This window comes from Camelus dromedarius, chromosome 23, assembly GCF_036321535.1.
Source record: "Camelus dromedarius isolate mCamDro1 chromosome 23, mCamDro1.pat, whole genome shotgun sequence".
Taxonomy (NCBI): Eukaryota; Metazoa; Chordata; class Mammalia; order Artiodactyla; family Camelidae; genus Camelus; species Camelus dromedarius.
The window spans coordinates 3,112,277-3,139,976 of NC_087458.1; the positions used below are offsets into that span (position 1 = coordinate 3,112,277).

The window sequence follows — 27,700 nt, forward strand, 5'->3', positions numbered from 1 at the left end:
GCGCTCGCCAGGCCGCTCCCTCCCCGCTGCAGCCGCCGCCTCAGCCGCCTCAGCCGCCCCTGCCGCCGCCGCCGCCGCTTCCTCAGGGCGGCCGGCCGGCCGCTCCAGAGCCCGAGCGGGTCACGTGAGTCCGCCGGGCCCAGAGAGGCGGCGGCGCGGACCGCGACCCCGAGGCCCGCCTCCCGGCACCAAAGAGGCGCAGGAAGGAGAGTCCGCCCGCCCGCCCTCCGGCTCCTCACACAGCCCCTCGCCGGTCTTCCAGCCTCCCAACGAGAAGAGAGAGAGAGCGTCCCCGGAAACCACCGAAACGCTGGGGTAGAGCGGCACACGTTCTTCCTCCTACCCGGCCCTTCTCGGGGGCCGTGCTCCAGCGTGGGAGGACATTGGGCTCCCCCTCCGCCCCGGCGGCAGGCAGGAGCCGTGCGAGGCCGCCGTGGGGAGCTCGGCGGCGCCAGATCGCGTTGACCCAGAGGTTAGTGGAAAATGCGGTGTGAACCAGGCGGCCCTGTCTCTGGACCGAGGGATCCAGTCCGGAACCAGAACCTGCGGGAAGGGAGTGAAGAACCAGGAGCCACGCTCCTTAGAATTCCTATTCAGGGATGGCAGAGGGTCTGGGGATGCTTTCCCAGAGACCTGTGGACGGGGGATACTGAGGCTGAAAGGCAAAGTCTTGGCTTCTGAGGAATTGAGAGAAATAAATGAACAAACCAGTGTTTGGCAGCACTCGTGGTAATAAGGAAGTGATTATATAGTGAACTGTGCCTGTTTCTGCTTGTGTCTGCTTTGTCAAGGAATAAAAATGTTAGAATTAAACACTTCCCTGCCAACAACATACTTCATCTCCTTTTTTTAACACCCTGTTGAAAGGTCTCCTATACCTCTTAATTTCTTTTGCTAAGTTATTATTTCCATTACGGGCTGGGAATGGCGCTGTCTCCCAATGTTCACTCCCAGGGGGATGTGAATAGTGGCCTTAATTCCTCCAAACAATGAAGCATAGAATCTAAGTTCTGTGACAGATCACAGATTCATCTCACCCAATCTTTAAAGAAAATTAGAATCACACATAATCCCATAAAGGTAAATCTGATATGTATAGTTTCCCAGTCTTTTTTTCTATTCGTATGTATTTTTCTTTCTTGCACAATACTTGAACTTTCCTTTCCATTTTGCTTTGTAGCCTGCTTCTTTCACTTAATGAAGTTTTCTACACTAATACGTATTATACTTCATTGTCAATGTTGGCGTAGTACCCCATTGTATGAATATACCATACTTTATTGAAATAATCCCTTATTGCTAGACATTAGATTGTTCCCAGTATATGTCAGTATTCTGAAGAGAATCGCACTGGCATATTTTCATTATTTCCTTGGAGCAGAGTATCCAAAACAAAATTATTGGGTCAAAGATACGCAAGGTTTTAAGGCTTTTGATGTATCTGCTGTCACATTGCCCTCCAGAAAGTACATGAATTTACACTCCACATCTCCACTTCCACCATAAAAGAGAAACTTCCCATCATACAGTTTTTCTTTTCCCCCTAGCTCTGAGATTCCTCAGTACAATGACTCAAGCAGAAATTAAACTGTGTTCTTTGTTGCTGCAAGAGCATTTTGGAGAGATTGTAGAAAAAATTGGAGTCCACCTAATCAGAACTGGCAGCCAGCCACTGAGAGTTATTGCCCATGACACAGGGACATCACTGGATCAGGTATGTTTGGATCACGTTAATTTGCTTTCATCCCATCAATGTCTTTTACCTATCTTTGAATATTGTTACTCCTCACCCCACAAAATGAAAAGAAGAGAGAAGCCTGCCCTAGGATCAGAATAAGGTTACTGGGGACAGGGCGAGGCAGTAGGGGGCCCAAGGTTCTGCTTCTGAAAGCGCTCCTGACTCATTGTGGCTTCTGAGGCAACTCTGAGCTCTTCCTGTGCCACACTTCACTTATTCATACTGCGTCTGTTCATTTCAGTACTACCTTTAAGGAATGCGAATAATAGAGAAGTAAATTGTACTTTGAAAGGTAAAGATCAGAAGAAATATGAGCATCGTAGGAAGGAATCTTCCTGATTCCTTCCATTGACATGCGATTCTGATCAGCTGTTGCAATGGAGAGAGGGAAGAGGCACCGAAATTCCAGCCACCTCCTGATGTTTCATAAACTGTTGGAGAGAAATTGCCAGCAATAACGAGGTGCATCTTCAGATATTTCTTCTCTTTCTTTTGTGTCCTCTCCAGGTAAAAAAGGCCCTTTGTGTCCTTATTCAGCACAACCTGGTGATACATCGAGTGCACAAACGGGGTGTGGTGGAGTATGAAGCCCAGTGCAGCCGGGTGTTGCGAATGCTTAGGTATCCCAGGTACATCTATACTGCCAAAACACTGTATAGTGACACCGGAGAGCTGCTTGTCGAAGAGCTGCTGCTGAATGGCAAGATGACAATGTCAGCTGTTGTGAAGAAAGTAGCAGACCGGCTCACAGAGACTATGGAGGGTCAGTACTGCAGCCACGCTGTTAGCAGAGGCGTAGGTTGGTGGACTGCCGGAGTGGACCCTCAGCTCTCTTAGGTTATCTCACCTGCCTCTTTCCCCCTGCTGTACAGATGGCAAGAACATGGACTATGCTGAGGTATCCAACACATTTGTGCGACTAGCAGACACACACTTTGTGCAGCGGTGCCCCGTGGTGCCTGCCACTGAGAATTCAGACCCTGGGCCACCACCGCCTGCCCCTACTCTTGTCATCAGTGAAAAGGACATGTACCTGGTTCCTAAACTAAGCTTGATAGGTAAGCAATTCTGAGCCCTAGAACTATGACTCACCCTAATTGTGGATTCTTCCTCAAAGAGTGTTGAATGGATGAATGGATCAATTGAGCAGTTACCAAGGAGTTTTCTCTTCCAGAGATTGTGATGTAAAGTGATGAAAAAACCATTATGGTCCCTGCCCATATGGGGCTTATGTCTAGAATAGGAGACTTCCATTAATTAGGTAGCGTCATAGATGTACATTACAGCTAACAAACTGTGGTAAGTACTATGAAGGAAAAGGATGAGGTGTTATGAAAATATGTAACAGGAGGCCAGATTTATGTGGGCGTTTAGGGCACATGCTTCTTTGAGATAGTGGCATTTGTACTAAGATTTGAAGCAGAGGTAGGAGCCAACCAGTGAGGTAAGGTATGACGGAGGACAGAGGGTAAGCATTTTTGGCAAATGGAATAGTGCATAGTAGAAAACAAACAAACAGGATGTTTGAGGAAGTAAAAGAAGATCAGGGTAGTTAAAGCACAGTGAGCAAAGGAAGGAGAGCCATCAGATAAAGTTAGCAAGATAGGTGGGGGCTAGGTCATGCAGGACCTTATAGAGCATCTGTTCTTTATCCTGAGAGCAAAGGAAAACTCCTAAAGGATTTTAAAGGAAATGACATGATCTAATTTGCATTTTTAAAAGATTTTTCTGTCTGCAGAAAGGATGGGGCAAAGGTAAATGTAGACATGGAAGGGGTGAGGAAGACAGAGAAGTCAAGGATGACATCTATGTGCCACGTATGTGGGAGGGTGATGGTACCATTCACCGTGAAAGGAAGCATTGGAGCAGGAGCAGTTTGAGGGAGAAAGATTATGAATGTCTTGTTGAACATGTAGAGTTTCAGATGCCTTCACGGTTAACTTGCATTTCTTGTAGCTCCTCGGTCTCCTCACGACTCTAACTTAGAGGTGACTGCACGTGTCTTTGGGACAGAGACAGCTGCTGTCATGTTCGGTCATTTCCTGTCATCTTATGAGATGTAGCCTAACTCGTTCAACTGTTTACTTTGGCAGGGAAAGGGAAAAGGAGGAGGTCGTCTGACGAGGATGCTACTGGGGAGCCCAAGGCCAAGAGACCAAAGCACACCTCAGATAACAAGGAGGTAATGGGGCTTCCTGATTAGGAGTCCTCACCGTGAGGCGAACCAGAGAGAGCGCTGAGATAACAAGCCCCAGAAGAGCTTGAAGGCTCTTGGGTCGGGAAGTAGTAGGATTATGAACTTCATCAAATATGGAGTAAACTCCATTGCTGTCTCTCTTCTGAGGTTTAACTTACTTCAGTCATTGGACAGAGGGAGTAGCTTATGCCAAAAAAGGGCCTAGAAAATGTGTAAATTGTTCAGTCTGGCTAGAACATAGAGACCCATGGTGGCCAGTGGTGACAAATGAGTCTAGAAAGATGTACTTTGGCCTGAGCTGTCATGTTCAAACGCCTTCCCAGCATCCGTGTAAAGATGGCTAATAAGCATCTGGAAATTAGTATGGCCAAAACGGAGTAACTGGTTTCCCCTCCCAGACATCTACTCCCCTGACAAGCTTTCCTCGTCTTAGTACGGGACTCCTCCAAGGCCAGCTACCTGGGACACCATTTGCTTAGGACAAAATCCTGGGAACCATCTTATCTCACAGTAAAACCGTCAGCCCAGTTTCTAAAATTTAATTCAAATCCAACTATTTCTCACCGTTTCCACTGCTGTCATCCTCTCCAAACCACTACCGCTCTAGTCAGTGCTTTGCCAGTACTCTCCTAAGTGGCCTCCCTACAGGCATTCTCACCTACTTGAGAACCAAAATGACTCTCTAAATTGTTCTTTTTAAAAAAGCCCAGTACTTCAGTGATTTAGACTCCTTTAATAGCTTCCCATTACTCTCAGAAGAAATCCAAGTCTTTACTGTGGATTATTAAGCCTTATATGAGCTGGGTCTTTACGTGGTCTGATGGGGACAAGGCTCTCCAGACTCAGCTCTCTCTCCTCTTCCTCTCATTCACTGTGTTCCAGCTTCTGCCTTTCTTTCTGTCCCTCAAACATGTCACACCCCTTCCAGTCTTCAGGCTTTTGCCTGTAGTATTCCTTCTGCTTCACGTGCTTTTCCCTCAGATCTTCATGTAGTTTCCTCTTTTTTATTGTTCAAATCTCAGCTCAAATGCTGTTTTCTTAGAGCTCAAGCATCATTGCCCACCCTCCACTCCAGTCTCTACCACACTTTCCCATTTCATCTGCACAGCACTTGTAAGATCTGAAGTTATTTAGTACTACTCCCAAAAGACTGGAAACTCTTTGAGGATAGTATCTTATCCCTGGCACCTGGAATTCTAGCAAGACATCAATAAATATTTCTTGATTGACTAAGAGGTTTGGACTTCATCCTGAAGGCAAGGGGCTGGCACTGATGAATTTTAGGCAGGGGGACGAAGTGGCTAGATTTACATTTTAGCAATATTACCATAGTACCATGGTTCAGAGCTTGTGCACCTCCATGGATGCCGTTCAGAGAGTCCACCTGTAGTTGTGCACATGTGCATTCTCTGTGAGAAATGGGGAGAACGATGCAAAAGGTACAAAATTAAAAGCAACAAACCCAGTTACCCTTTTTATAGTGTCCACTATATTAAAAAGAAAAATGAAAACCAGTTAGGAGGCTATTGTAATCTGCGTGAGCCAAGATTAGAGCCTGAAATAAGGTAATGACAGTCTGATAAATATAAAGAACACATAGAACTTGGTAATTGGATAGTAGATGAGGGAGAGCAGGGATTAGGGATGATATTCAAGTTTCTAGCTTGAGAAATTGGGTTGGTTGTAGTGTAGTTAGCTAAAAACTTAAAAAGAACATTTTTGAGGAACTAGTGGAAAGTGTCAAGTAGGCAGTTGAGTCTGTGCATCTGGAGCTTAATAGAGAGTTCTAGAACTAAGTAGCTGATTTGGAAGTACATCAATAGCTGAAGTGTTAAGAGCAGATAAAATCACCTTAATGGAATATGTAGAGTGAAAAGAAAAGAGGGCTATGGCCCGATCCCCGGGGAACACCAGCATTTATAGGTGAGATCTGGAAGAGGAGTCTGTGGGGACTGAGGAAGGGTAACAGAATGGTTAGGAGGCACACCAAGAAAGAATGGTGTCATAAAGTCCAAGGGGCCATATAGAGTTAAGAAGGAGAAAATGTCCAACCATGTCATATGCTTCAGAAAGATCAGATAAGATTGGAACTGGACATTATTCTTTGAACTTAGCAATAGTTCCTCAGGAACTTTGTCATTTCAGCATAATGGTGGAAATGGGTTGAGTAAATCTGTGGTTGGGGATATAGCTGGGATGACCAACTCTTTGAGAAGCTCAGCTGTGACAGAAAGGAAAAGGAAGGAAGGCGCAGTTCTCAAAGGAGAACTCTTTTAGGGTAGAAGAGATTTGGACAAGGTCAGCGCTGACAGGAAGAAGCCAGTAAAGAGAGGCTAAAGATTTAGAGGAGAGAGGGGAGACTGACCTGAGTCCCTGAGAATGCAGGAGAGGGTGAGATCTAGCACCCCCGTATGGGCATTGATCTTAGGTAAAAGGAGGGACATTGTTCCACTGTGATAAAAGTAGGTAAAAACACAGATTTTTAAAAAAGAAACAAATGTTGTGGGGATGTGTTCACCACATTGGATGAATTCTGACCTAATGGCTTCTCTTTGCTCTCTGAAAGAAAAAGCAAGGTCATCTGCTGAGTGAGAAGGGAAGGGCAAATGGGAGATTTGAAGATACTGGAGATGAGATAAAGTAGAGAAGGACTGGAGGTTCAGTCTTAAAGATTGCAGCTTCAAGAATCTGTTTGGGTCGCTCTCTCTCTTGCCTGAGACAACCCCCATGCTGTCTATGGAGTGTGTTATCTACCTTTACTTTAACTTCCCCCACCCCCCACCCTCCCCATCCCCACCCCCATGTACATCTCTCTAAATAAATCTTTCACTCAAAAAAAAGAAAAAAAGAATCAGTCTGAAGTTGGGGGCTGTGAATTTGTCATTTTCCAGGTACCAATCCACATGACTGATTTTCCTCCAACCAATTTAGTTTCTACTGTATGGGAAAAGAAATGGTGAACAGTCAAATCCAAGCTCCTCGTTAGAAAACTTCACTGTATCTAAATGTTTCTCTCTAATCCCTTTCTCCTCCTCAGCCCATTCCAGATGATGGGATTTACTGGCAGGCCAACCTTGACAGATTCCACCAGCATTTCCGTGACCAAGCCATTGTCAGTGCAGTTGCCAACAGGATGGACCAGGTGATAGCCAAGTGGGTGGGACAGTGGCTGTGAAGAACATCCGCTTTGCCAGTACAGCAGCGTGAGTTCTGAACTCCAGTTCACTTTTCAAACCCAGACTAGCAGCGAGATCGTGCGGACCATGCTCCGGATGAGTGAGATCACCACTTCCTCTAGTGCCCCCTTCACCCAGCCATTGTCTTCCAATGAGGTGAGCTTCACCTTCTGTCCTGGTTCTCTACGGCCTCTGGGATGTTATCATCATTCTACATGGAGCCCGGGAGCAGGTTGAGGTCTGAGCCTTGAAAGAAAGGGTTTTTGCTGTTTGAGGTGGGACAGGCGTTACCTTCAGGTGGTAGGTACTGAAATATTTGGTCTCCTGGGAATCCAGCCTTTAGAAACCTAAACCATTATCTTAGTCAAAGAACAAATTACTCTTAACTGTTCTAAGAATCCACTATTTGGAATCTGAGCCTTAGTGCTCAGGACATTATTTGGGCCCTTATATTTGTTTTTTTCAATATGTTTTGTATATTTTAAGTTTGTTTTAAATATGTTTCTTAAAATATTAATACTTAATATAGCAATGTTTTATCTATATTCTGTTACTTTTGTAATTATACTAATTATTCATATTAAATATGGTTACTATATTTTTATAGTCTTTATTTTAAATTTTTTTAACTTATATAACAAAAATTTAAATACAAGGGTTTTTTTCTGATGACAAAAGTAATTATGTGATCTATATTCAAACAGCATAGAAATGTATAATTTTTTGAAAGTTGCAGTCCCCAGACTTTCAGGAATGAAGGACACGTTCTTTATCTTGTAGGTGAGAGTTACGTGGGTGTATACAATTGTCAGCTCATCAAACTGAACCCTTAAGATCTGTGCTTCTTATTGTATGTAACATACCCCAGTTTAAATGTATGTATAATTTTGTGTAATCCCAGCCCCAGAGATCCTTGTCAATAGTTTGGTGCATCTCTTTATTCAGACTTTTATGTAGAGTCTCACAAAAATGTAGGTATATGTATATTTTTAACTGAAAAAAAAATGGGATTGTATGCTACACAGTGTTCTAAACTCACTTTTTTCATATGGTAGTATATGTACACCTTCTTTTCATGTCAATATTTTTAGATCTACCTCATTCTTTATTTTTCATGTCAAATTTTATATTTCAAATTCAGCCTCATTCTTAATAAAACATCTTTTTCACATATAAATTTTTATCGAAGTATAGTCAGTTTACAATGTTGTTTTCTTTATATATATATATATATTTTTTTTTAATCGAAGTGTATAATAAAACATCTTTATTTCAGCAATGTCAGCAAATCTAAGTTCCCAAACCCATTGTCCCTGTCTCTCTTGTTCCATAGATCTTCAGGTCCCTACCTGTTGGCTATAACATCTCTAAGCAGGTTCTTGATCAGTATCTCACTCTGCTGGCAGATGATCCAGTAAGTCTGTTTTTTTCTTTTTTCTTTTTTTCTGTTGTATTTATGATTTATTTCTGCCACTGACACCTATTATCATTCTTCTGTAGCCTCATTCTCTATCTAGCCAGCTCAGACAGTTTCTCTACCGTCATCTGATAGGGCTACCTGCTCCATACTCTTGGACAGATTTGCTCTGTTGGAAACAGAATCACTGGACTTGCCATTCGGATGACACGTGCTCCCTTTTTTTTTTTTTTTTTTAATAGCTAGAGTTTGTTGGAAAGTCTGGCGACAGCGGTGGAGGAATGTATGTCATCAGTATCCTTACTGGTGGTTATTTCCTTTCAGTCAGGCAGCCTGACCTATAAAACAGGACGGTGATTTATAAAAGAAATGATTTGATGATATTTAGTACACTAAGTAAGGTAGAATATTGAACAAAAACATTGATAATAGAGAAGTAAAAGGGACTTTTAACTAACCAAGTTTTAGTTAAGCAAAACCCTGATTTAAATATCCTAGTTAATTAAGGTTTTGAAATACATATCATAAATGAGACCGATGTGAAAAACAAAATAGTATTTAAATTTTAAAGACTTAGGAATAAAACTAAGATCGCAATGACCAGGCCAAAACATTACTGAGCGACCTTGACCCTTGGCATGAAGACCTACACAAGGCTCTAGGCTGCCTATCCACCGCCAGCCTGGAGTCCGTGGTGCAGGAGAGGTAAGGGGGTCACCCCGATTGGTGCTGGGGGTCAGACACTTCCTCTTCACGCCCCATTTGAACAGGTGGTTTGATCTTTATGTCACACGCCTTGGCACATCTAGCCCCATTTTTCCACTGAACTGATCCGGTCTACTATTGCCCTTTACCGTAAATACTCTACTGCTCAGTTCCCAGTGACGCCAGCCCCTTAAAGCCGTTACTTACAGATGCAGGAGCTGAAGCATTTAAGTGAGTCAGCAGTTTGTGGCTCTCCTATGATCAGCTGTACCATCGTCAAATTGTGGAGTTATGAGAGAATTCTCTCAGCACCGTTCCTTTCTGGTCCTGGCTCCACACTTGGAAACCGAACAACCACCATCTGTGACTAAGAGCTAAAGCTAATCTGTGTTGGCATGCCTTTTGCTTTCTTCATTCCTTTCCAGATTTGGGTCTCGCTGTGCCAGAATATTCCGTCTCGTTTTGCAAAAGAAACACCTGGAACAGAAGCAGGTAGAAGACTTTGCAATGATTCCAGCAAAAGAGGCAAAAGATATGCTTTATAAGATGCTCTCAGAAAATTTCATATCACTCCAGGTAACAATAACCACCAGCCAGCAGAGCTGACCTAGGGTGAGAGAAATTCCTGAAGCAAAGATCCTGAACCCCAAGGAAACTCCGTATCCAGCGCTGAGATAGAGGGAAAAAAAGATTAACAAAGACATAGCAAGCACTTGAAAGATAATTGTGGCACTTCAACTGGCCTAGTGAAAAAGAGGCACAGCCAGGAAATCAGCCCAGAATCACCTTACCCTTTCTTCTTTAGTTCTAAGCCCCTTTCCTCGAGCTTTAACTTTATTATAGATTAAATCCATCAGTGGCATCTATTGGATCCTCACTATCTGCAGAGCCATGTGTATACCCTATGAGGGAACAGACAGAATGGATTTTGGAGTCAGAGTCACAGCTCTGCCTCTTAGTACAGTTACACTGAGCAAATTGCCTACCATCTTTTTTCCCCATCTACAGAGTGGTGATGGATGGTGGTAACAGAAGAAATCCGGTTTGTTATAAAGATCAAATACCATCTACCGGGCACATGAGAGTTGCTCAGTACATGTTAAGTGCCTCTTCTTTCTTCCCCACTCAGGACATTGACAGTCAAATGGGAAAAACAGGGCAGCCCAGCTCTCCGTGGGGCTGATTATGCCCTGGACACAGATGCTGTACTGACTGGGGAAGAGGAAAGTATAAGTGAAAGAGAAGGCTGAGTAGCTCCAGATGGGACAGGTGTTTGCTTTGCCAGTTCTGAAGAAAAGCTTAATTTCTCTTATTTTTCTTTCTATGGACAAATAGGAAATCCCCAAAACGCCAGACCATGCCCCATCCAGGACCTTCTATTTATATACTGTGAACATCCCGTCGGCTGCCCGAATGTTGCTGCACAGGTGCTACAAGGTGACTCCCGCTGGCCTTTCCCCCCTTGCCCTCCGTGGAGGTGTTTCACCCTCGTGCCCCCGTTAGCCATTTTACCTGAGCTACTTCAATAGAACTCTGTGCATTTCTTGTTTTCTCTCCCCTCAGAGCGTAGCCAACTTGATAGAAAGGAGGCAATTTGAAACCAAAGAAAACAAGTGAGTAGCATCTTCAGTTGAGTAATTAAGTTTTTCAGCGTCAGAAGTCTTGAGGGGAAATTTCCTATAGAAATGGAAACCAAAAGAGACAGTAACCAATCTGGTTGTCCTGAATTATTGGGTTAGGTTGGCACAAATCACCCAGGAGTATATGTTTTTCTGTTATATTCCCAGTGAAATAATTTTGCAGATTAAATTTATGAGAAATGTACAAACTGGCACCAGAGTTTAAGTACAAATGAGAAGCAGTGAGAGTTTCAGGAGTGAAGTTACATTTCCTTTTTACTTTCTTTCCTTTTTTTTTTTTGCAGGGGGCGGGGGATCAAACCATTAACCATTTTATTTGGGAGCTTCAGGGGAGGGTCAAAGGGCTGGGGGGACAGTTAGATCCTACGTCCTCGTCCCAGCTGGGATCTCCCTAGCTTCACAGTCACTGAAAAGCTGAAGTCTCATTTCTAACTAAGCTTGTAGAAAACGTCCTCAGAAAATGACATTATCCATTTTGACCAGGAACATGCTCACTGGGGGAGTTACGCCCCAGGGCTACAGGATAAAAGAATCTCCAAGGCTAGGGACACGCCTCAGAGTTGTGTTTGTCTGACAGGCGGCTACTAGAAAAGTCTCAGAGGGTAGAAGCCATCATTGCGTCCATGCAGGCCACAGGTGCAGAGGAGGCCCAGCTGCAGGAGATAGAGGAGATGATCACAGCCCCTGAGCGCCAGCAGCTGGAGACCCTGAAACGTAACGTCAACAAGTAAGCAGCATCACCCTTCACCCTCCAACCTGTGTTTCAAAATACATTCCGAACAAACCCACCTCCATTTCCTGCTACCCCTCCAGCTTAACATGAGCAAACCTAAACTCACTGTCTTCTTCCCCAGCTCAGTTAACAGAATTCAGTCGACCCATTTTCCTAAGCTAAAAACTCTGAGGACATTCCCAGCTTCTCCTCCCTCACCACACAGCTCTCTCGTTCACCAAGGCTGCATTACTTCAGGAATGTGTCTCAGATGTGGCCTTTCGTCTGCTCCTCACGCAGACCTTCATCACCTCTTCGACCTTGACGATCACCTCCCTCTTCAAACCATTTCTTCTAATGCTCTCAAAGTTAGTGTCTTTAAAGTGATTGATAATATCACTCTTCTAGTCTAAATGCTTATTGGCTCCTTGTTTTTAATATAGAGACCAGACTCTTTGGCATAACACCTAAGGCCTTCCACAGTCTCATACATAGCAGCCTGTCTCTTCATCTTCAGTTCCTTGGCCTTCACCACTGGCCTTCAGAGGGATTGCTTTGACTCTGTAGATCACTTGGGGAAGTATTGCCATCTTAACAATATTGAATCTTCCAACCCATGAATGTGGAAGGTCTTTCCATTTATTTAGGTCTTCCATAATTTCTTTCAATAATGTTTTGTCATTTTCAGTGTTCAAGTCTTGCACTTCTTTTGTTAAATTTATTCCTAAGCTTTTATTCCTTTCTGATGCTTTTTTAGTGTTCTCTCAATTTCATTTTGGGGGGGTGCAGGGGAAGTAATTAGGTTTATTTATTTATTTTTAGAGGAGGTGCTGGGGATTGAACTCAGGACCTCCTGCATGCTAAGCATGCCCTCTACCACTTCAGCTATACCCTTCTCACCCCAAAATTAATTTCATTTTTGAATTCTTCATTGCCAGTGTATAGAAATGGAACTGATTTTTGTGTTTTGATGTTATATCCTACAATTTTGTTAAATTCATTTATTACAGGATCATGTCATCTGTGAATTAGAAATAGCTTTACTTCTTCCCTTTCAATCTGGATGCCTTTTATTTCTTTTTCTTGCCTAAATTCCAGGCTAGAACTTCCAGTAAAAGGTTGAATGGAAGTAAAAAGCACACATCCTTGTCTTGTTCCTAATCACAGAGGGAAAGATTTCCGTCTTTCACCATTAAGCATGGTGTTAGCTGTGGGTTTTTCATAGATGGCTTCTATCAGGTTGATGAAGTTCCCTTCTATTCCTAATCACCTTAAGCCTCAGCCGCTCTCAGCTTCTATTGTAAGACACACCAGGGCCTTTTACACCTGTGCCTTTAACATGTACTATCTTTCTCCTCGTTGCAAGTTAGACTGTAACCTCTCCTGGGACAGAGGCTTTATCTTTTGAATCCTTGGCAATTTCCGCAGTGTCTTGCGTATAAGAGATGTTCAGTAAATGGGAGAATGATCTATTGGTTCTCCTGCTTTCCACCCAGTACTCTCAAGGGTAGCCAAGCAGTTCCCCATGGCCACACCCAGTCCAGCCTGTAATCCTAGATATGCTAATGAATATTCAGTCTAAGCAAATGCTTTTACCTTTTCACTCAGGTTGGATGCCTGTGAGATCCAGGTGGATGAAACCATCTTCCTGCTGGAGTCATACATCGAGAGCACCCTGAAGAGACAATGACTCAGACAATGACTCTTTTAAGAAGAGTCTCCCTTAAAAGATCTGAGGGGATTGGAAGGAAAAATAAAGGAGGTGCCTGGATGCATGCTGTGCAGTGGGATAAGTTGCAGATTCTTGTTCTGAAACCCCTTCTCTATCCCTTCCACCCAGAATACACCAGAAAGAGTTTAACGTATTGTTTTAAGTTTGCTGATCCTGTTTTAGACCTATCACTATATTCCCCCCTCGTCAGATGTTAGCAGGGGAAAGAACTTAAGTCAACTGTATTAATCATCTAACAGATGCATCAGTTCCCACCAAGAAATCAGCTAAGGCTGTGTTTGAACATCCCTGACAATGAAAGAAGTTTCTTCTTTCTGTTCCAGAATGTTCATTCCATTTTCTAAAGGCAACACCTGTTTTCTTTACTTTGTGAAACTGTAATCTTAAACACATACACACACACAGTGTAGAGAACGTGGAAGGCTCCCACAGAGGGGGAATAAAATATTTTCAGGGCCAACAGGTGGATTGGCCCAAGGAGTCACACTAGAACCTATGGGTGAAAGTCACATTTGCCAGCTCCAGGCTTCTAGCATATCTGAAATTATGTATGTAAAACACTTAGCACAATGCCTGGCATGTGGTAAGCACCCAAATCACTGCCTTCCTCTTCACCGTAGTTCCTAGAAAGTGGCAATTCTGACTTCTCTCTCTCTCAGTACCATGGATAGGTGACTAATCTAGTTGATATAATTTATATGAGCAGCTTCATTTCATTTAAAGCAGTTAGGTCTCATTTTATATATAATCTCCTCAGTTTCCTCTTACCAGTGTTCTAATTCATTAAACATTTGAATCTCAGTTAATCGCCAACCACTATACTAGAAATAATGTACAGAGATAAGTACAATACCATCTCTGCCTTCAAGACACTTCCCATGCTTTACTGAGCAGCTGTTATGTGCCCCATACTGGGCCAGGCCTTAAGCATGCAAAGAGGAATAGCCTTGAGCGTACAGCCTAGTGGGAGGAGACAAGTGTTAGGGGGCTATGGTGGGGAAGTATTTTATACAGAGGCAATGGGGGAAAGGGTCAGCCAGGAACGGGAGCATAAAGTGACACTTAACCTTTTTGAAAGATGGGGATTTGCCAGGTGGAAGGGGGCAAGGATCCCGGAAGGAAGCAGAGCCTGTTTCTTGGGGGAACTGCAAATAAGATATGACTAGAAAATAGGGCATAAGTCCCACCAGAATTGACAAGCAGGGGCACGGACTGGTGGATTCTTACTACCCGGGGCTAAGTAGCTTATCTTATCCTGAGAGCAATGGGAAGCAAAATGAGCAAATTTGCGTTTTAGAAAGATCACTCTGGCAGCACTGGAGAGAATGAATTGGTGGGGGCAGGACTTTCAATAATATCTCAGGCAGAATATGAGGTGGGGGCAGGACTTTCAATAATATCTCAGGCAGAATATGAGGAAGGCTTGAACTAGGGTAATGGAGGCTGGAAGTAAAAGACAAGATAAAGACATGGATTTGAGAACATTTAAGGAGGCAGAGTCTGCTGCACTTGGTTGCCATTTGAGTGAGAAGAAAGGGGAGGTGTCAGAAATGTTTCCTGGGTGTCTGGCTGGGAGACAGCTGTTAATTCACGAATTGGAGGTGTCACCTTCTATAGCAAGATAGGTACGCAGAGGGCTGTGGAGGGGCGCTTATACCCCCGCGCGTGGCTAGGGGGTGTTGACCTGCGAGTCCAGAAATCCCTGTCTGGGGATCATTTCCCTACACAGAGATGGGAGAAAAACAGGGGCTGAGGTTTTAGAGGTGCTCCCCTTTGTCATTTATTTATTACCCGCATGGATAGCCCCCAAGTGTCACACCTAAATTTCTCCGGAGACGTCCCGGAAGCCGGGCTTCCCGCCGGCCCCGCGGAGCGCCGGGAGGGGAAGCGCGGCCGGGCCGGCAGAGGGCGCCGCGCGGGCCGCAGCGCCCCGTCCCCTGCCCCCGGGGGCGCGCTATGGCCGCGGCGCGGGTGCTGCTGCTCCGCTCCGGGCGCCCCGAGCCCGTGAGCTTCTCGCAGAGCGTGTGTGGCCTCCTGGGCGCTGGGCCGGGGGCCACGCACTGCGGCCTGAAGCGGGGACAGCTCGTCCTCTCGGACAGGCCGTTCCCAGGCGCGTCGGCCAGGCTTCCGCTCCAGGTCGGGAGAAGGGGCTTCGCAGCGGGCAGTGAAGGGCCGAAGGGCGCGACTGGGATCGGGAGGGAGGCGGGGGCCTGCGGGCCGAGCCTATCGCCCAGGCTCGGCCTCCTCCCCCATCCCCCCGTCGTGCGGTGCTCCCCAGTTTTTGAAAGCCCCGCCCGGCTTCTGAAGCGATAACCCAAGTGGTTCCCTCCCACCAGCGACCCCCTTTCTGCCCTTTTGCGGCCCTGGACCAGCAGCCCGGGGCTCCTGGGGACGAGCTGCCCACGAATCGAGGTGTGGATCTGGGTGTGGCAGTCATTCTGCAGTCCAGCGATCAGACCGTCTTGTTGACCCGAAGGACACGCACCCTCAACGTTTCACCCAACCTCTGGGTACCCCCAGGTGAGCGCCCTGAGGACAAGGCCCTGTCCAGGAAAGAAATTTCCCCTTCACCCAACAGTGCTATCCCCAGTCTGAGAATGACAGAGAAGTAGGCCCAGAAATGTGTTAGGTCCCAAAATCACAAGGGGCTGCAACAGCGTCTGTGCCCCCTGGAGGAGGGGGCGGTGTAAATAGTGCATGGAGTCCCTGGCCAAGGACACCATCATTCACCTACTGGCCCCACTGTTGTTGCAGGTGGGCATGTGGAACTTGATGAAGAGGTAACCGATCACCTTACCCAGCCTGCACCCTGCCCTGAAGGAGGGACTGTGTCTGGGATCACCTTGGGTGGGGGCCAGGGGAAGGGCAAACACAGGACTTGGAGGAGTCAGGTGCTGGCCTCTCTGACCTCCTGCCCTCTCTCTCCCAGCTGTTGGACGGAGGGCTTCGAGAGCTTTGGGAGGAGAGTGGACTACAGCTGCCCCGGGGCCAGTTCTCTTGGGTCCCTCTGGGGCTATGGGAGGTGAGACAAGGACCTGGGAGAGGTTCCTTCCTACTTAAACAAGAACCCTCGACAACTTCTAACCCACCGAAGCCCACAGAACTGGCCTAGTTGCTTTGACCACAGGGGAAATGATGGTGTGTGGGTGTCTGAAGTCCCCAATCCCACAGCCCTTACCCGTGTCCCTCTTGCATTGTTTCTACTCCCACTTCCTTGGCTGCATTTACAAAGTCTCAAGGGACAGAAAGTTCTTACTTTCGCCATTTTCTTCTCTCTTAGTCTGCCTACCCTCCTAGGCTGAGCTGGGGTCTCCCCAGATACCATCACATCATTCTCTATCTACTTGTCATCTCCCAGGAGTCACAGCAGCAGCTGCAGGTAGGGCGGGCAGTAGAGGAAGGAAATGGGGCTTAGGAGACCCAAGCAGACTGGTTCTCACTACGGCTAGGGTGGGGGAGGGGAAGGCCAGAGATGAGCAAGAAATCCAATAGCCTCTCCCCTGCCCCTGCCCCAAGTCTGTCCACTCCACCCGTGGGTAGGCTGCGATCAGAAACAGGTCTCCTGAGAAAGCCCGTGACTAAGGGATCAACATGTCTGGCCCCAGGCCCGGATCCAACCAAACCCAGGAGAGGTGAGCGCCTTTATGTGGCTGGGACCAGATGTAGCAGCTGCAGTGGCTACCACAGAGGATGGGGCAGAGACACCCAGACATCTTCCCCAGGACCTACCACCCTCTGTCCCGTAAGTAGGAGCTTCTCCCTAACCCTCCAACACACCAACACATACACATTGAGAAGTTCAGCTTCTGTCTCCTCCTCAGGAGAGAATTTTGTGTTGTGGGGGAGATTTAGGGAGTTGGTTAACTGACAGTGAAGAGAGAACATGAGATCAAAGATACTTCCCATCATACTCCAAGGGTTCCTGCTCCAACTAGCCAGCACCGAAGACCTGGGCTTCAGTCCCACTCTCTCACAGGGGCAAGTCATTTAACCCTCCTCTCTGTAAAAGGGCATTAACACCCACCCACTCCTCCTCCCTTTGGTGGTTGGGAGGATCAGATGAAGTGGGTGAAGCCACAAGGCACAGCACAGACAGGAGCTGTCATTCCGCAGTGCGGTGGAACTAGGAGAGGATGGAGGAGCTCGACCTCTGGCCTTGCCCACGTCCACACTGCTGCGGACCACCCCAGCCGCGGCCGACAGCCAAGAGAGGGTCAGCACAGGGACCAAGTTTGCCCTCAGGCTCTGGCTGCAACACCTGGGCAGGTAAGGATGAGGCCCTAAGGACTCCACAGTGTTGGGCAGAATGGTCTGGTGTTTTTATGGGCATGGGGGAGAGGAAGGAAGAAGGAACAACTGCTCTTGAAAATCCTCAGTGTGACACCCCTATCACGTGGAAGTGGAGCTCACTCGGACCCAGGGCCAGCAAAGGAAGAACAGAATGTGGACCCTCTCCCTGCCAGACCAGGAATCTGATTAACCCCCTCCCCAGCCCACCTCCGTGACACTCTGAACATTCATAACCTTTATTATGGGTGAGAACTTTGTTACAACTGTGGGAATACAACATAGGTCCTAGGCCCTAGAGGAGCCTTAAAAAGGAGATGGGGGAGAGCGTGGGTGCTCCCACCTCCCAGGAAAGGTGCAGAATGATCCAGACCTGACCACAGGCCCGTGGGCCTTTAGAAGCTCAGGCCTCAGGCTGGTCAGCGTGAGAAACATTGTGAACTTAAATATATAAATAGAGACCCAGGCAATTGGCCAGGCCCTTCTCCCAAACCCCTGGGGATCAGGGCTAAGGCCTTATCCCCTTCTCAGTCATTACTGGGAAGTAGGAGGCAGGGAAAGTCATCTTTGGAGTATTTTGTTTTTTCTTGTTTATGCACAAAAAACCTGCAACCCAAAATAGAGTTCTCTGTCCATGTGTCTGCCCGTCTCAGTTACTCCACCTGTCTGTTTGGCCAAAGAGAACGGAATGGACATGAAGAGACAATGGACATGGGGAAGGAACAGAGCCGGCTCTGGGGAATGGGAAGAGAGGGCACCTAGGGGACCCGAGAAGGGCCCCTTCCCCACGAGGCTCTACACAGTTAAGGCTGAGGATTCAGCCCTTTCCCCAACTCACATCCCACCCCATTTGCCTGCTACTGCCTAGGTTAACATACCCAAAGGAATGTGCGGCCCTCAAAGAATACGTCCAAAAACAGACACCCCGAATGTCCTTCAAAAGAGGTTAAATATTAACCCTTTGGGTGCTGGACTTGTCAGGCAGCGATAAGGCCAAAAACAGGTGTCCATGAAGGTCTCTCTGGCCTTTGACCAAAGCCCCCAAGGGGTCAGGGTGGCCAGGGGTTCAGACTCCACAGCATACTTGCTCAGCTGTCAGGAGGCAGTGAAGGTTCCCAAAGCCAGGAACTCAGTCCAGGGAAATGATGTCTGACCGACAGCCGGTCAAAGAAGGACCTGAGGGCAGGGGTCCTCCATGCCCCTCCCTTAAGGTCCCCCCAGGGGCCACAATGCTACTGACGCGGCCAGGAGGGGGTGCTGGAGTGGTGCTACGGTGAGAGCTCCCCAACGTGGGGGCTAGCGGGCCCAGAAAGTGGGAAGGGGTCCCTCGGTACTGGAAGAAGTGGCCAAGGGCATCCTGTTCGTCTAGTGAGGTGATGACGGAGGGACCGTAGTGCTGGGAGGAATCAAGAGCATGGTTTAAGAGATTATCTGGGCTGTCCCCGCCTCCCAGTCCCTCGTCTCAGAAATATCATATGGGATGAATCAACCCCTTGGGATCCCAAGGTATTCTCTGAGAAGCGGGAGCGCCTCTCCCTGACTCTTTCCCCACTTCCCCGCACCCCACCCCTATTCCCTGGCTTCCCAGCCCCACCAGCCTGCTAGGTTCTTGGCCCTGTGGGCGTGTGAAATGTGTGGAATGTCCGGCTGGGGCAGTCGTGGTGCTCAAGTGCATATGGGTTTGGGGGGTGAGCAGACAGGAGCAGAACTGCGCCAAGAACTCTGGAGACAGAACAGTAAGTAATAGAGGACAGAGGAAGACACGGGTGAGAATCCGAGGAAGTCCCAGTGGGGCCTAGGAGGGAAATAAACTGCCTGTACTGCCCCCTCTCCTCCACAGAGAGGCAGATTTAGGTCCCCTGGGGAAAATGGGGGGGGGGCCCTCAGTGCCTAGAAAGGAAGTTTCAGAGATCTGAGATGTTCATGGGAGGAGAAGGGGCTACTTACCTGACTCTCAGGCTGAAGGAAAGAAAATAAATCTAAACCTGGTAAGAAAAGAAAAATTAAAATTAACTTCCTATCTGGCCCCTTCACCACCAAAAACAAACAAACAAAACACTCAAGTTCCTTGGACTGTGGCCCTTTGCAAGATGGCCAGAAAGCTCTGAAAAGGATCAAGGGCTCTGAGCCGGTTCTGGGGAGGCTGTGGCGGTGCAGGGCCCCACCCTGTGATCAGCGTCATACCTTGGATATCAGCCCCCAGTGGGAAGGCAGGTGGGTACTCGTGTAGCGGGAGACCAGAAAGGAAATCGCCGCCCATCGTGCCCACAGCAGGGCTCCGCAGCACCGAGGATGGCTGGTGACCAGACGTCAGGACTCTGTGAGGAGAGAAGGAAACACAGATGCCCTCACGCAGCTCCGCCTCCCAAGTCCCCTCTGTGCCCCAGGGTTTGTTTGCCCAGTGATCAGAAAGCACCCCCGACATCTTCCCTGCCCCTTCTGCTGTAGATTCAGCCTATTTCCTCGTACCCTTTGCTTCCAGGTAGAGCTGGGATAGCAGCTGAGGTGACAGGACAGTGCTTTTTGGTCGGGGGCAGGTCCTCCTCATCTGATGAGCTTTCTATTGTCAAGTCAATCACTTCAACCCTCTTCTTATTCTCTGATGGATTGCCCTCTTGGACTGGGCTATACTGGACAGCTGTGGGTAGTAAGAAGACTATGTCTCAGAGAAGAGGCCACCCCAGACTCAGCTCAACTGGGAGACAGGGGGTCACTCACCATCCAGCCCATACCCTGGCGGGGGGCAAACCTCAGATGCCTCCTTCTTGGGTTTCATTGGGCACCAGGATCCGTCTTCCATGAACTGGATCTCATCACAATCCGAGCAGGAATTAAGAATCTCCATGAATAAACTGGGGGAAAGGAGAGATGGGAACTCATGTGGCCGGGAGATGGCTAGAACAGCAGCCAGGGAGCTCTGGGACTCACCTTCCTGAACCTCAGCTTCCTCATCTGTAAATCAGGGATAGTATCCACCCTAATGACCTCTCTGAGTTGTTGTTGGAATCAAATAAAGTAAGGTATGTAAAAGAGCTTCGAAAACTTTGAGTGCTAAGTTTTAAAATAAATACATTCTAAGCACCTGTTCCGTGTAGTACTAAGGACAAGACAGAAGGAGTGGGGATACAGAACTCTGTAAACCACCTCAAAAAGGCACTGGGAATACGAATCATAATGTAGGCTCTGGAGGCGGATTAGGAACAGCAAGACAGCACATCCAGGTCCTCAAAGAACTAGATTGCTGCGTTCAGTGAGAGGTCAGGTGGTTGTTACAGGAGATACATTGGATACATTGGCTCTGCCACTTACTAACAATATAACTTTGAGCAAGATACTCAATCTCAAAAAAAAAAGAAAGAAAGAAAAGATACTTAAGTCTCTCCAGGCCTTAGTTTTCTCACCAATAATGCCAGTACCCGTCTCACAGGGTTATCAGCATCTCACAGGATTCAGTGAGATAAGATATGCAAAGTGCTCAGCAGGGTTCCTGGTATGAGTAGTCCTCAGTGTTGGAGACACATACATATAATAAAGGGGACAGATTTTATATACATATATACATTATATTTATATAAAGGAGACAAATAGGTTAAGAGCTGGGGTTCATGGGAGAAGAAATAAGCTATATATAAACGTATATAGCCATAGAGAGAGAGAGACAGTCCTAGTGGACTGTCCGAGGCAAAAGGAAGCTGAATGCAGAATGGCCCTACCCATCAATGATAAGAGATTCATAGGGAGCCTTCTTGTCACACACAGGACATGTCCACGTTGGCTTCTTCTCATTCATCTGTAGATACAGAGCAGCATCGAAGCTCTGCAGGTGGGCGCAGGTGAGGGCACGACAAGGGACAGTCAAGCGCATCTTCCCTAGCTGAGGAGAGATGAGTTCAGAGGTCAGAGTCCCCACGTCCCAGGGAGCCTCACTCTAACAGCCTGAGGAACCCACATCTGAGTCCTGAGGCTTAACCCAACCCTCCACCCCTTCTCTTCTCCCTTGTACCCACCGGGCACATGAGTGACACCCGGAGACTTGTGGTGGCCACCTCACTGTCCGGATCAGCAGTCAGTTTCTCCTTGACTGAAACAAGAGTAGGGCCAGAGCCATGGGGTCAGCAAGGCTGGAGAGAAGCCCAAGGGTGGGAAGAAACAGATGACTCTGGCTGAGAGACAAGTGGGAAGAAACCCTTTGGGAGCCAATGGGATGTCACGTGGGGGTAGTCTGTGATCTGGATTATGAAGGCTAGGTGGGAGGAAGGGATTCCCTTCAACCCCCCAACCAAGCCCCCGAAGATGCTTAAATACAGCTAGGTGACGCTTTGGTAGAGATGACCTAGAGGGAACTCAAACATCCCAAGAGGGTTAGATTAGATGATACTTAAGACTCTTTCTAGTCTGAAGAACCCATGTTCCAGCCGGGGCTGGAGTTAGGGTCTGTGAGGTGCAAAGCCAATGTGTAACTGGGAATGCAGGGGTGTCACTCAGTGCCTGGGAATGGTCTGACTCTTCAACCACAGAGATAAGTAAGGGACACAGGGGGAGGGTTGGGGTTCATGTGAGAGGTGAGGCAGGTGTCACAAGACGGGTGTGAGTTTAATTATGAAGGCTGGAGGGCTAGGAAGAATTGGCTCCAGGGCAGAGAGGAGAAGAGGGACAGGCTGCTACTCACTCAGTGCCCGGGAGTGGTCTGGGTTCCGGATGCCCTTGGCTCTGAGTTTTTGTAGAAGGGTCCCTGCAGTCAACTGCCTCACCAGGTACACAGACAAGGAGTAATTCTACTTGGAGGTGGGGAGAGACAATTAGCCTCCACTTTGCACACCACCACCACCCCACCAACACCCCCTCCTTTGTCACAAGAGGGCCAGAGACAGCAAGCTAAGGCAGAGAGACCCATAAAGAGAAAGGTATTTCTGCAGCCCAAGACACTGGGTGACTCCCTCTCACCCCCTGCAGGCTTTCCCAGGCTCCCTGCCTCCGCCACGCTCACCCTTCCGAACTCAGACGACCAGTTGACCACGATGGTGTTGGGAACAGTGGCCGAGAGTCGAGCCAAGGGCGTGATGTTGATGGGGCGGCTGGGCCTCTTGGGCTCAGCCCCATTCTTGGTAGGGGGAAGATAGCCCTGGAGAAGGGAGGGCCTGGTCAAGACATCCTGCCTTAGGCTCCTTGCTCCCTGGGGAAGTCAGCTCACCCACTGACCAAGGAGATGGGGGCCCATTCAGTGACTCACAAAGCTGGGGCACTACCTAGGGTTCGATCCTGGGGGAAAAGGAGAGAGTTTATTCACTGGCCAAAGAAATAGGAAGCTGCTCACTGAGTTCTTGAGGAGCATGGGTAAGAGTAAGGAGACCCCACTTCTTCCAACTCTCAGCTCTGGGCGCATCACTTCTGAGAATCTTCCCTCAACCTCTGGGTTAAACTAATGTCCCTCCTCTGGATTCAAACAGAACACTCGTCCAGCCCTGTCTTAGGACTCACTAGATTATACTGATTCAGTCAGTAAACTGAGCACCTACTATGTCCCAGGCACTGTGCCAGGCATGTCTCTTTCATAATAGGTTTGTAATTAACATCTAGGAACTGAAACAGGGAAGGGGTTACTGCCAGAAGAAGGGAAGAGCACTTACTGGCAAAGGGCACAGTTTCCCATTGACCTTGACAAAGAGGTTGGGGGGGAAATAATCCTCCTGGGGACAGCTGGTCTCACAGAGACAGAACCTGGTAAGAGATGAGAGAAGATGAAAGGGTGGGAGGCAGTTTCTTGCACTGAATCTCAGAGAGAGGCAGGGAACCTCAGAAAATCAGTGATGGATATCTGTAGCCTTCAGTTTCCAGATAAGAGTCCCAGGGCTGGGGTGGGTGTGGAAGAGTAGGGATATCTCCTAGTAGGACCTATCATACCCTTATTTCATTCCCACCCTCCATGGGAGCCCAGCAGAGAGGAAGGATCAACTCACCTTAGCTGCACCTGTATGGTATAATCGCATTTGGCTCCTGGCAGAACCTCTCTGGAACAGGGAGAGAAGAGGAGATGTCAGTATGTGTTCCCCGGAGGGGAGGGATGAACAGACAGAGACACCAGGGACAGAGAAGAGGCATACGAGAGAATCAGAGGCAAAGCAGGGGCAGGAAGATGGAGAGGAAGGAGCAGGGCAGAAGAGAAGACTGTCAGAGAGCGGAGTCTAAGAGTCTAAGGGTAACTACCAAAGGAGGAAGCAGGAGGACTGAAAGAGATGTACCTGGATGTAAGAATCTGCTGCACTTGCTGGGGGGTGAGGGCAAAGGTGAAGTGAGCTTCCTCAAACCGCTGGCTAGAAGTGGATGCTGAGAACACAAAGGAGCAGTTATTCCCAAGCCCATGCACAGGCAGCCACAGAAGTTGCCCTTATCCTAGGTTGCTGAGCCCACAGGACTAAAGCCTAAGAAAGGCCTGTGGAAGAGGCATGGGATCCAGGAAGACTGAGGGATCACAAACAGCCATACCGAGGGTGGTGGGCCGGATCAGCTCCCCGTAGATTTCATAGAAGGGCAACGGTTTCATGGTTACATCAGGGTGCACAGGCTGGGGCAGAGAGGGGTGCATGTCCACTTCACGCTTGGGGCCCAGTAGGGTGCCAGGGGCCAAGAGGGCCGGGGGGATGGGAGCTAAAGGGCCAGGGGAGCCTACAGGAGGGGTGCCAGGGGGCAGAGAGAGCAGGGAAAGATCAGAGGGCCCCAGGGTCTTCCGGGGAAAGCGTCGCCGGTAAAGCTCTTTGATCTTCATCTGGACGCTGGGGGCACAGCTGGACTTGAGGAGGTGCAGGGCCTTGGCCAAGAGCTCGTGCTTCCGTCCACTCTTGTTCCGGCCAGCAAAGCCGAGGAGCACCTGGAGCTCAGACACCCGGAAACTCATCACCATGTGCTGTGGAGACCAGAGAAGCTTGAGAACCCTACCTTGCACAGGCCCGTCCTGCCAAGGACACTGGGCTGAGCTGCTAGGTGGGCAGTGCCTCCATCCATCCAGCACTAATCAGAGAGGTGCTTTGCAGCCAGTGGATGACTGCAAATATGACCAAAAGGACCTCTATGTCCCATTTTAGCAACCCTCAGGGCAGCCTCACCATTACCCCCAGAGCCTGAGCAACGCCATCTCCCCCAGCCTGGAAGTCGACCAGGTGAGGACAGGGTGCAGACAGCAGGCCATCCTAAAGCACACCTCTGAGTCCACTTCCGCAGCCCACCTCCATTCCTGCCTTGAGCCTGGACTCTCCGTTAAGCTGCTTATCTCCTCTCCTGCCCTTTCTCAGAATCTCAGACCCATCCCAGCCTCTTGGGAAGAGGACAGGAGACAGGGAGAAGGAGGGGGAGAAGAGGATTCAGGCCAGACAGCTCAACAGGGGAGAAAGGGGCCAGGTTGCTGGAGGATTGTGCCACACAGCCCACCCCTCCCAACACCTCAATCCACCTCAGCTCTTTTCCCCAAGCCTCTGAAGCTTTTGTAACCAGGGTTTTCAGGTCAGGGTTCAATGCTCAGAACGCCCCCAAATCCTTTCTCACTGTCATTAACATAACTACCCTTCCCTCAGTCCTATTTTTCTGGGAGGGAGACAGGACCAAAACTTGGAGTGAGGGTGTTCACAGCAAAATGGGGCATCTAGGTATCTACCCTTCCTGTCTACCTGTTTACTCCACCTGCCAGGAACCAATATCCTGCTTCTCTTCTGCACAGAGAGAAGTGATCCTCCCCCTCCGCCAGAGGGGTGGGAGAAGAAAGGGCAAAGCTCTCAAAAGAGGCCCTGGAGAATGAGGAGCAGGCATGGGGCCCCTAAGCCAAGGTGCAGAATCTCACACTGGGCCCAGTGACTAGACCTCAAGCCTGCTCAAGGCTGTGGCTCCATTTCAAAGGGCAGCATAAAGCCAAGAAGCAGGGAAATGAACCCAGTGCTTCTTAAAGGTTCTGTCATGTTGTCCTTGGATAGTTATTCTCAAGACTCTGTGTGGTCGTGGCAAGCTCTCTCTTTAAAGGATTCCCTTCTGCGAGTCTCTAGGAGGCCCGGCCACGGGCAGGCCTTGCTAGCCCTCCACGGCTCTTCCCCTCCGGGGGTGTTATGGCTTTGGGCTCCTCCTGAGGAATGTGATTAAAAACTTGCTCCTCTGCCTCTCTCCCCATCGTTATCTCCTCTGTTCTGTCTTTATTTCTCCATTAGTTTTGTCAAGAACTTCTCCCTTTCTATCCCGTAGTTTCACACTCCTCTGTCTCTGCCCAAAGATCCCGACTCACTAAGGCAGGACCTCCCTCTCAGCCTCCAGGATGCTTCTGCCCCACCCCTCGATCTATCCGCCCGCACAGCCCCGCCCCCTAGATCTCAGCCGCCTACTGGTACTTCCCAAGGCTCAGATCCCAACAGCAGCCCCAAAGCCTCTATCCTCTCAGCACATTTCCCCCTGGAGCCTTCCGTACCTCTGCCCCACAGTCCCATCCCAACATCTGCCCCCTACTGTCGAATCTCTGGGCCTTGATCGACTCGCGCCCAGTGCCTCTGAAGCAGCTTTTCCTCCTGACCCTACCCCTGCATCTGCCCCTACCACCAAATCCAACTTCTACCCCGCGTCCCCGCCCCCTGCGCCTCGGCCCCCAACAGCTGCAATTCCCTCGGCCCCACCCCTGCATCTGCCCCGCGACCCCGCCCCCGGAGTCCCGCCGCAGCCCCTACCTCGCCCACAGCCACTTCTCCCATCCCCAGCAGCGAGTCCCCGCCACGTCTCCAGCCCCCACCAAGCCCTCGGCACCCCGTCTCGGTCGCTTCCCTGACTCGGCGCTCTGCCGGGCTCAGTGCAGATGGGGATGGGGGAGGGGGCCGGTACCTTTAATTCGCCCAGCTCCGCCATCTTGAGACATCGCAGGCGCCCGAGCCCGAGCCCGAGCTCAGGCCCAGGGACCGGCGCACAACTCTCCACCTCGGCGCCGGCCGCAAATGCCGCCTGCTCCGCCCCGTCCGGCCCCCTACACCTCCCCTTCCCGGCCCCGCCCGCCTGGTTTCGGACGAGCCCGAGCTTCAGCCCCTCCCTCCACAGCCGGACCCAGCCCCTGCACGTCTTTGGCCGGTGTGCAAGACCGGTAGACCCGGAGGGAATGAACAGCCCGAAGGATCGCGGGGTCTCCGGGAAAATGCAGAGAAGGTGGACCCGAAGTACCTGGGAGAGTGGGCTTTGCCACGGCAGAATGGGGAGGGGATGAGCTTTTAGGGAGCCAAAGGTACTTGAAATGTGGAGGGAAAGTATCGAGAAGTGCTAAATCTCAGAGAAATGGGAGAGGGTGTAGCGAAGTTGGAGCAGATACCCTCATCTCCCTCACTACAAGTTTAACCAGCTAAAATCAAGAGTTCTACCAACTCGGGAAACGGGGAGATCTGATCCATTTTCGGGAAGCTATGGAGTCGTGAATAGGTCATTTCAAGACGGCTTGTCTCAATTCTTCACCCCTTCCCCTCCCCCTCACAGTGTAGCTCGTGGTCTGGCAGTAGAACTCCGCAGCAAAAAAGTTTGGTACGGAGCGCGGGACTTACCAGTGCAGTGGCAGGGAGCAGGGAGGGGGCTCGGACGGCTCAGAGGGTGGTCTGGGGCGGTGGGGGGGAGGGGGCCCGGCGCCGCTCCCGCGGTCTGCACGGCTGGAGGTCAGTCCGGCAGCTGGACGCTGCAGCCGCAGCTCCTCCTGGGCGGGAGCTCCGCCCGGCCCAGCGCTGGGGCTGGGGCTGGGGCTGGGGCCGCCCTCTCCCGTGTAAGCCCGCCAGGACCGCGGAGCAGTGGGGAGGGGCGGAGTCTGAGGCGGGAGAGGGAAGGACTCAGAGGCAGGCGCTGGAAAGATTAACTCCTCTAGTGAGTGGATCGAGAGAGTCGTTCTTGGATCTCATCATTGTCACTACTGCTCTGACCCTTGTGCTGCTGTATGCGCTTAGGGTGGAGGCAGGGTGCAAAGAAGACTGTGGATCGGGAATCTGATAGCATATAGAGGTGCCTACTTAGAATCAGGCGCTGTCCCTAAGGGAAAGAAAACCTGGGCTACTAAAATCCAAAGTGTACCTAAACCCTAACTCTACCTGTGGTCCCCTACCCTCTA

At 49.2% G+C, this 27,700-nt stretch overlaps 3 protein-coding genes and 1 long non-coding RNA gene across 8 annotated transcripts; 2 read left to right on the plus strand and 2 right to left on the minus strand.

The window, feature by feature from the left end:
• Window positions 1–75: 75 nt before the first annotated feature.
• Window positions 76–13,356, plus strand: POLR3C (RNA polymerase III subunit C). The gene is made up of 15 exons (XM_010986308.3): window positions 76–472; window positions 1,548–1,714; window positions 2,246–2,501; window positions 2,611–2,796; window positions 3,832–3,920; window positions 6,973–7,077; window positions 7,175–7,267; window positions 8,445–8,525; window positions 8,771–8,822; window positions 9,173–9,233; window positions 9,659–9,809; window positions 10,569–10,670; window positions 10,797–10,846; window positions 11,451–11,600; window positions 13,194–13,356. Exons 2-15 carry the CDS (start codon window positions 1,568–1,570, stop codon window positions 13,273–13,275), a joined length of 1,605 nt encoding a protein of 534 aa, XP_010984610.1. The 5' UTR covers window positions 76–472; window positions 1,548–1,567; the 3' UTR covers window positions 13,276–13,356.
• LOC116148161 (uncharacterized) lies at window positions 8,525–10,882 on the minus strand. The gene is made up of 4 exons (XR_004131694.2): window positions 10,746–10,882; window positions 10,025–10,135; window positions 9,441–9,710; window positions 8,525–8,866 (listed from the first exon to the last, which is right to left on the minus strand). It is a non-coding gene; the product is annotated as an uncharacterized LOC116148161 (long non-coding RNA).
• Window positions 13,357–15,239: 1,883 nt separating the features above from the next.
• On the plus strand, window positions 15,240–20,634 carry NUDT17 (nudix hydrolase 17). Of its 2 annotated transcripts, none has more exons than XM_031436548.2 (8): window positions 15,240–15,453; window positions 15,654–15,837; window positions 16,072–16,097; window positions 16,247–16,339; window positions 16,598–16,696; window positions 16,923–17,059; window positions 17,431–17,583; window positions 20,087–20,634. In XM_031436548.2, the coding sequence occupies exons 1-8, from the start codon at window positions 15,274–15,276 to the stop codon at window positions 20,088–20,090; spliced, it is 876 nt and encodes a 291-aa protein (XP_031292408.1). In that variant the 5' UTR covers window positions 15,240–15,273; the 3' UTR covers window positions 20,091–20,634. The 2 variants fall into 2 exon arrangements, with proteins under 2 accessions (XP_031292408.1, XP_031292406.1); XM_031436546.2 differs by lacking the exon at window positions 20,087–20,634 and adding an exon at window positions 17,694–18,243 and having other exon boundaries at window positions 15,243–15,453.
• PIAS3 (protein inhibitor of activated STAT 3) lies at window positions 17,830–27,299 on the minus strand. 4 transcript variants are annotated; one of them, XM_031436544.2, is made up of 14 exons: window positions 27,150–27,299; window positions 24,088–24,505; window positions 23,844–23,928; window positions 23,562–23,612; window positions 23,232–23,322; window positions 22,592–22,726; window positions 22,274–22,379; window positions 21,612–21,685; window positions 21,318–21,478; window positions 20,323–20,456; window positions 20,074–20,242; window positions 19,789–19,922; window positions 19,552–19,589; window positions 17,830–19,000 (listed from the first exon to the last, which is right to left on the minus strand). In XM_031436544.2, exons 2-14 carry the CDS (start codon window positions 24,500–24,502, stop codon window positions 18,734–18,736), a joined length of 1,860 nt encoding a protein of 619 aa, XP_031292404.1. In that variant the 5' UTR covers window positions 24,503–24,505; window positions 27,150–27,299; the 3' UTR covers window positions 17,830–18,733. The 4 variants fall into 4 exon arrangements, with proteins under 4 accessions (XP_031292404.1, XP_010998004.1, XP_064333749.1 ...); XM_010999702.3 differs by lacking the exon at window positions 27,150–27,299 and adding an exon at window positions 26,449–26,584; XM_064477679.1 differs by lacking the exon at window positions 27,150–27,299 and adding an exon at window positions 26,449–26,564 and having other exon boundaries at window positions 24,088–24,469.
• Between the last annotated feature and the right edge of the window lie 401 nt (window positions 27,300–27,700).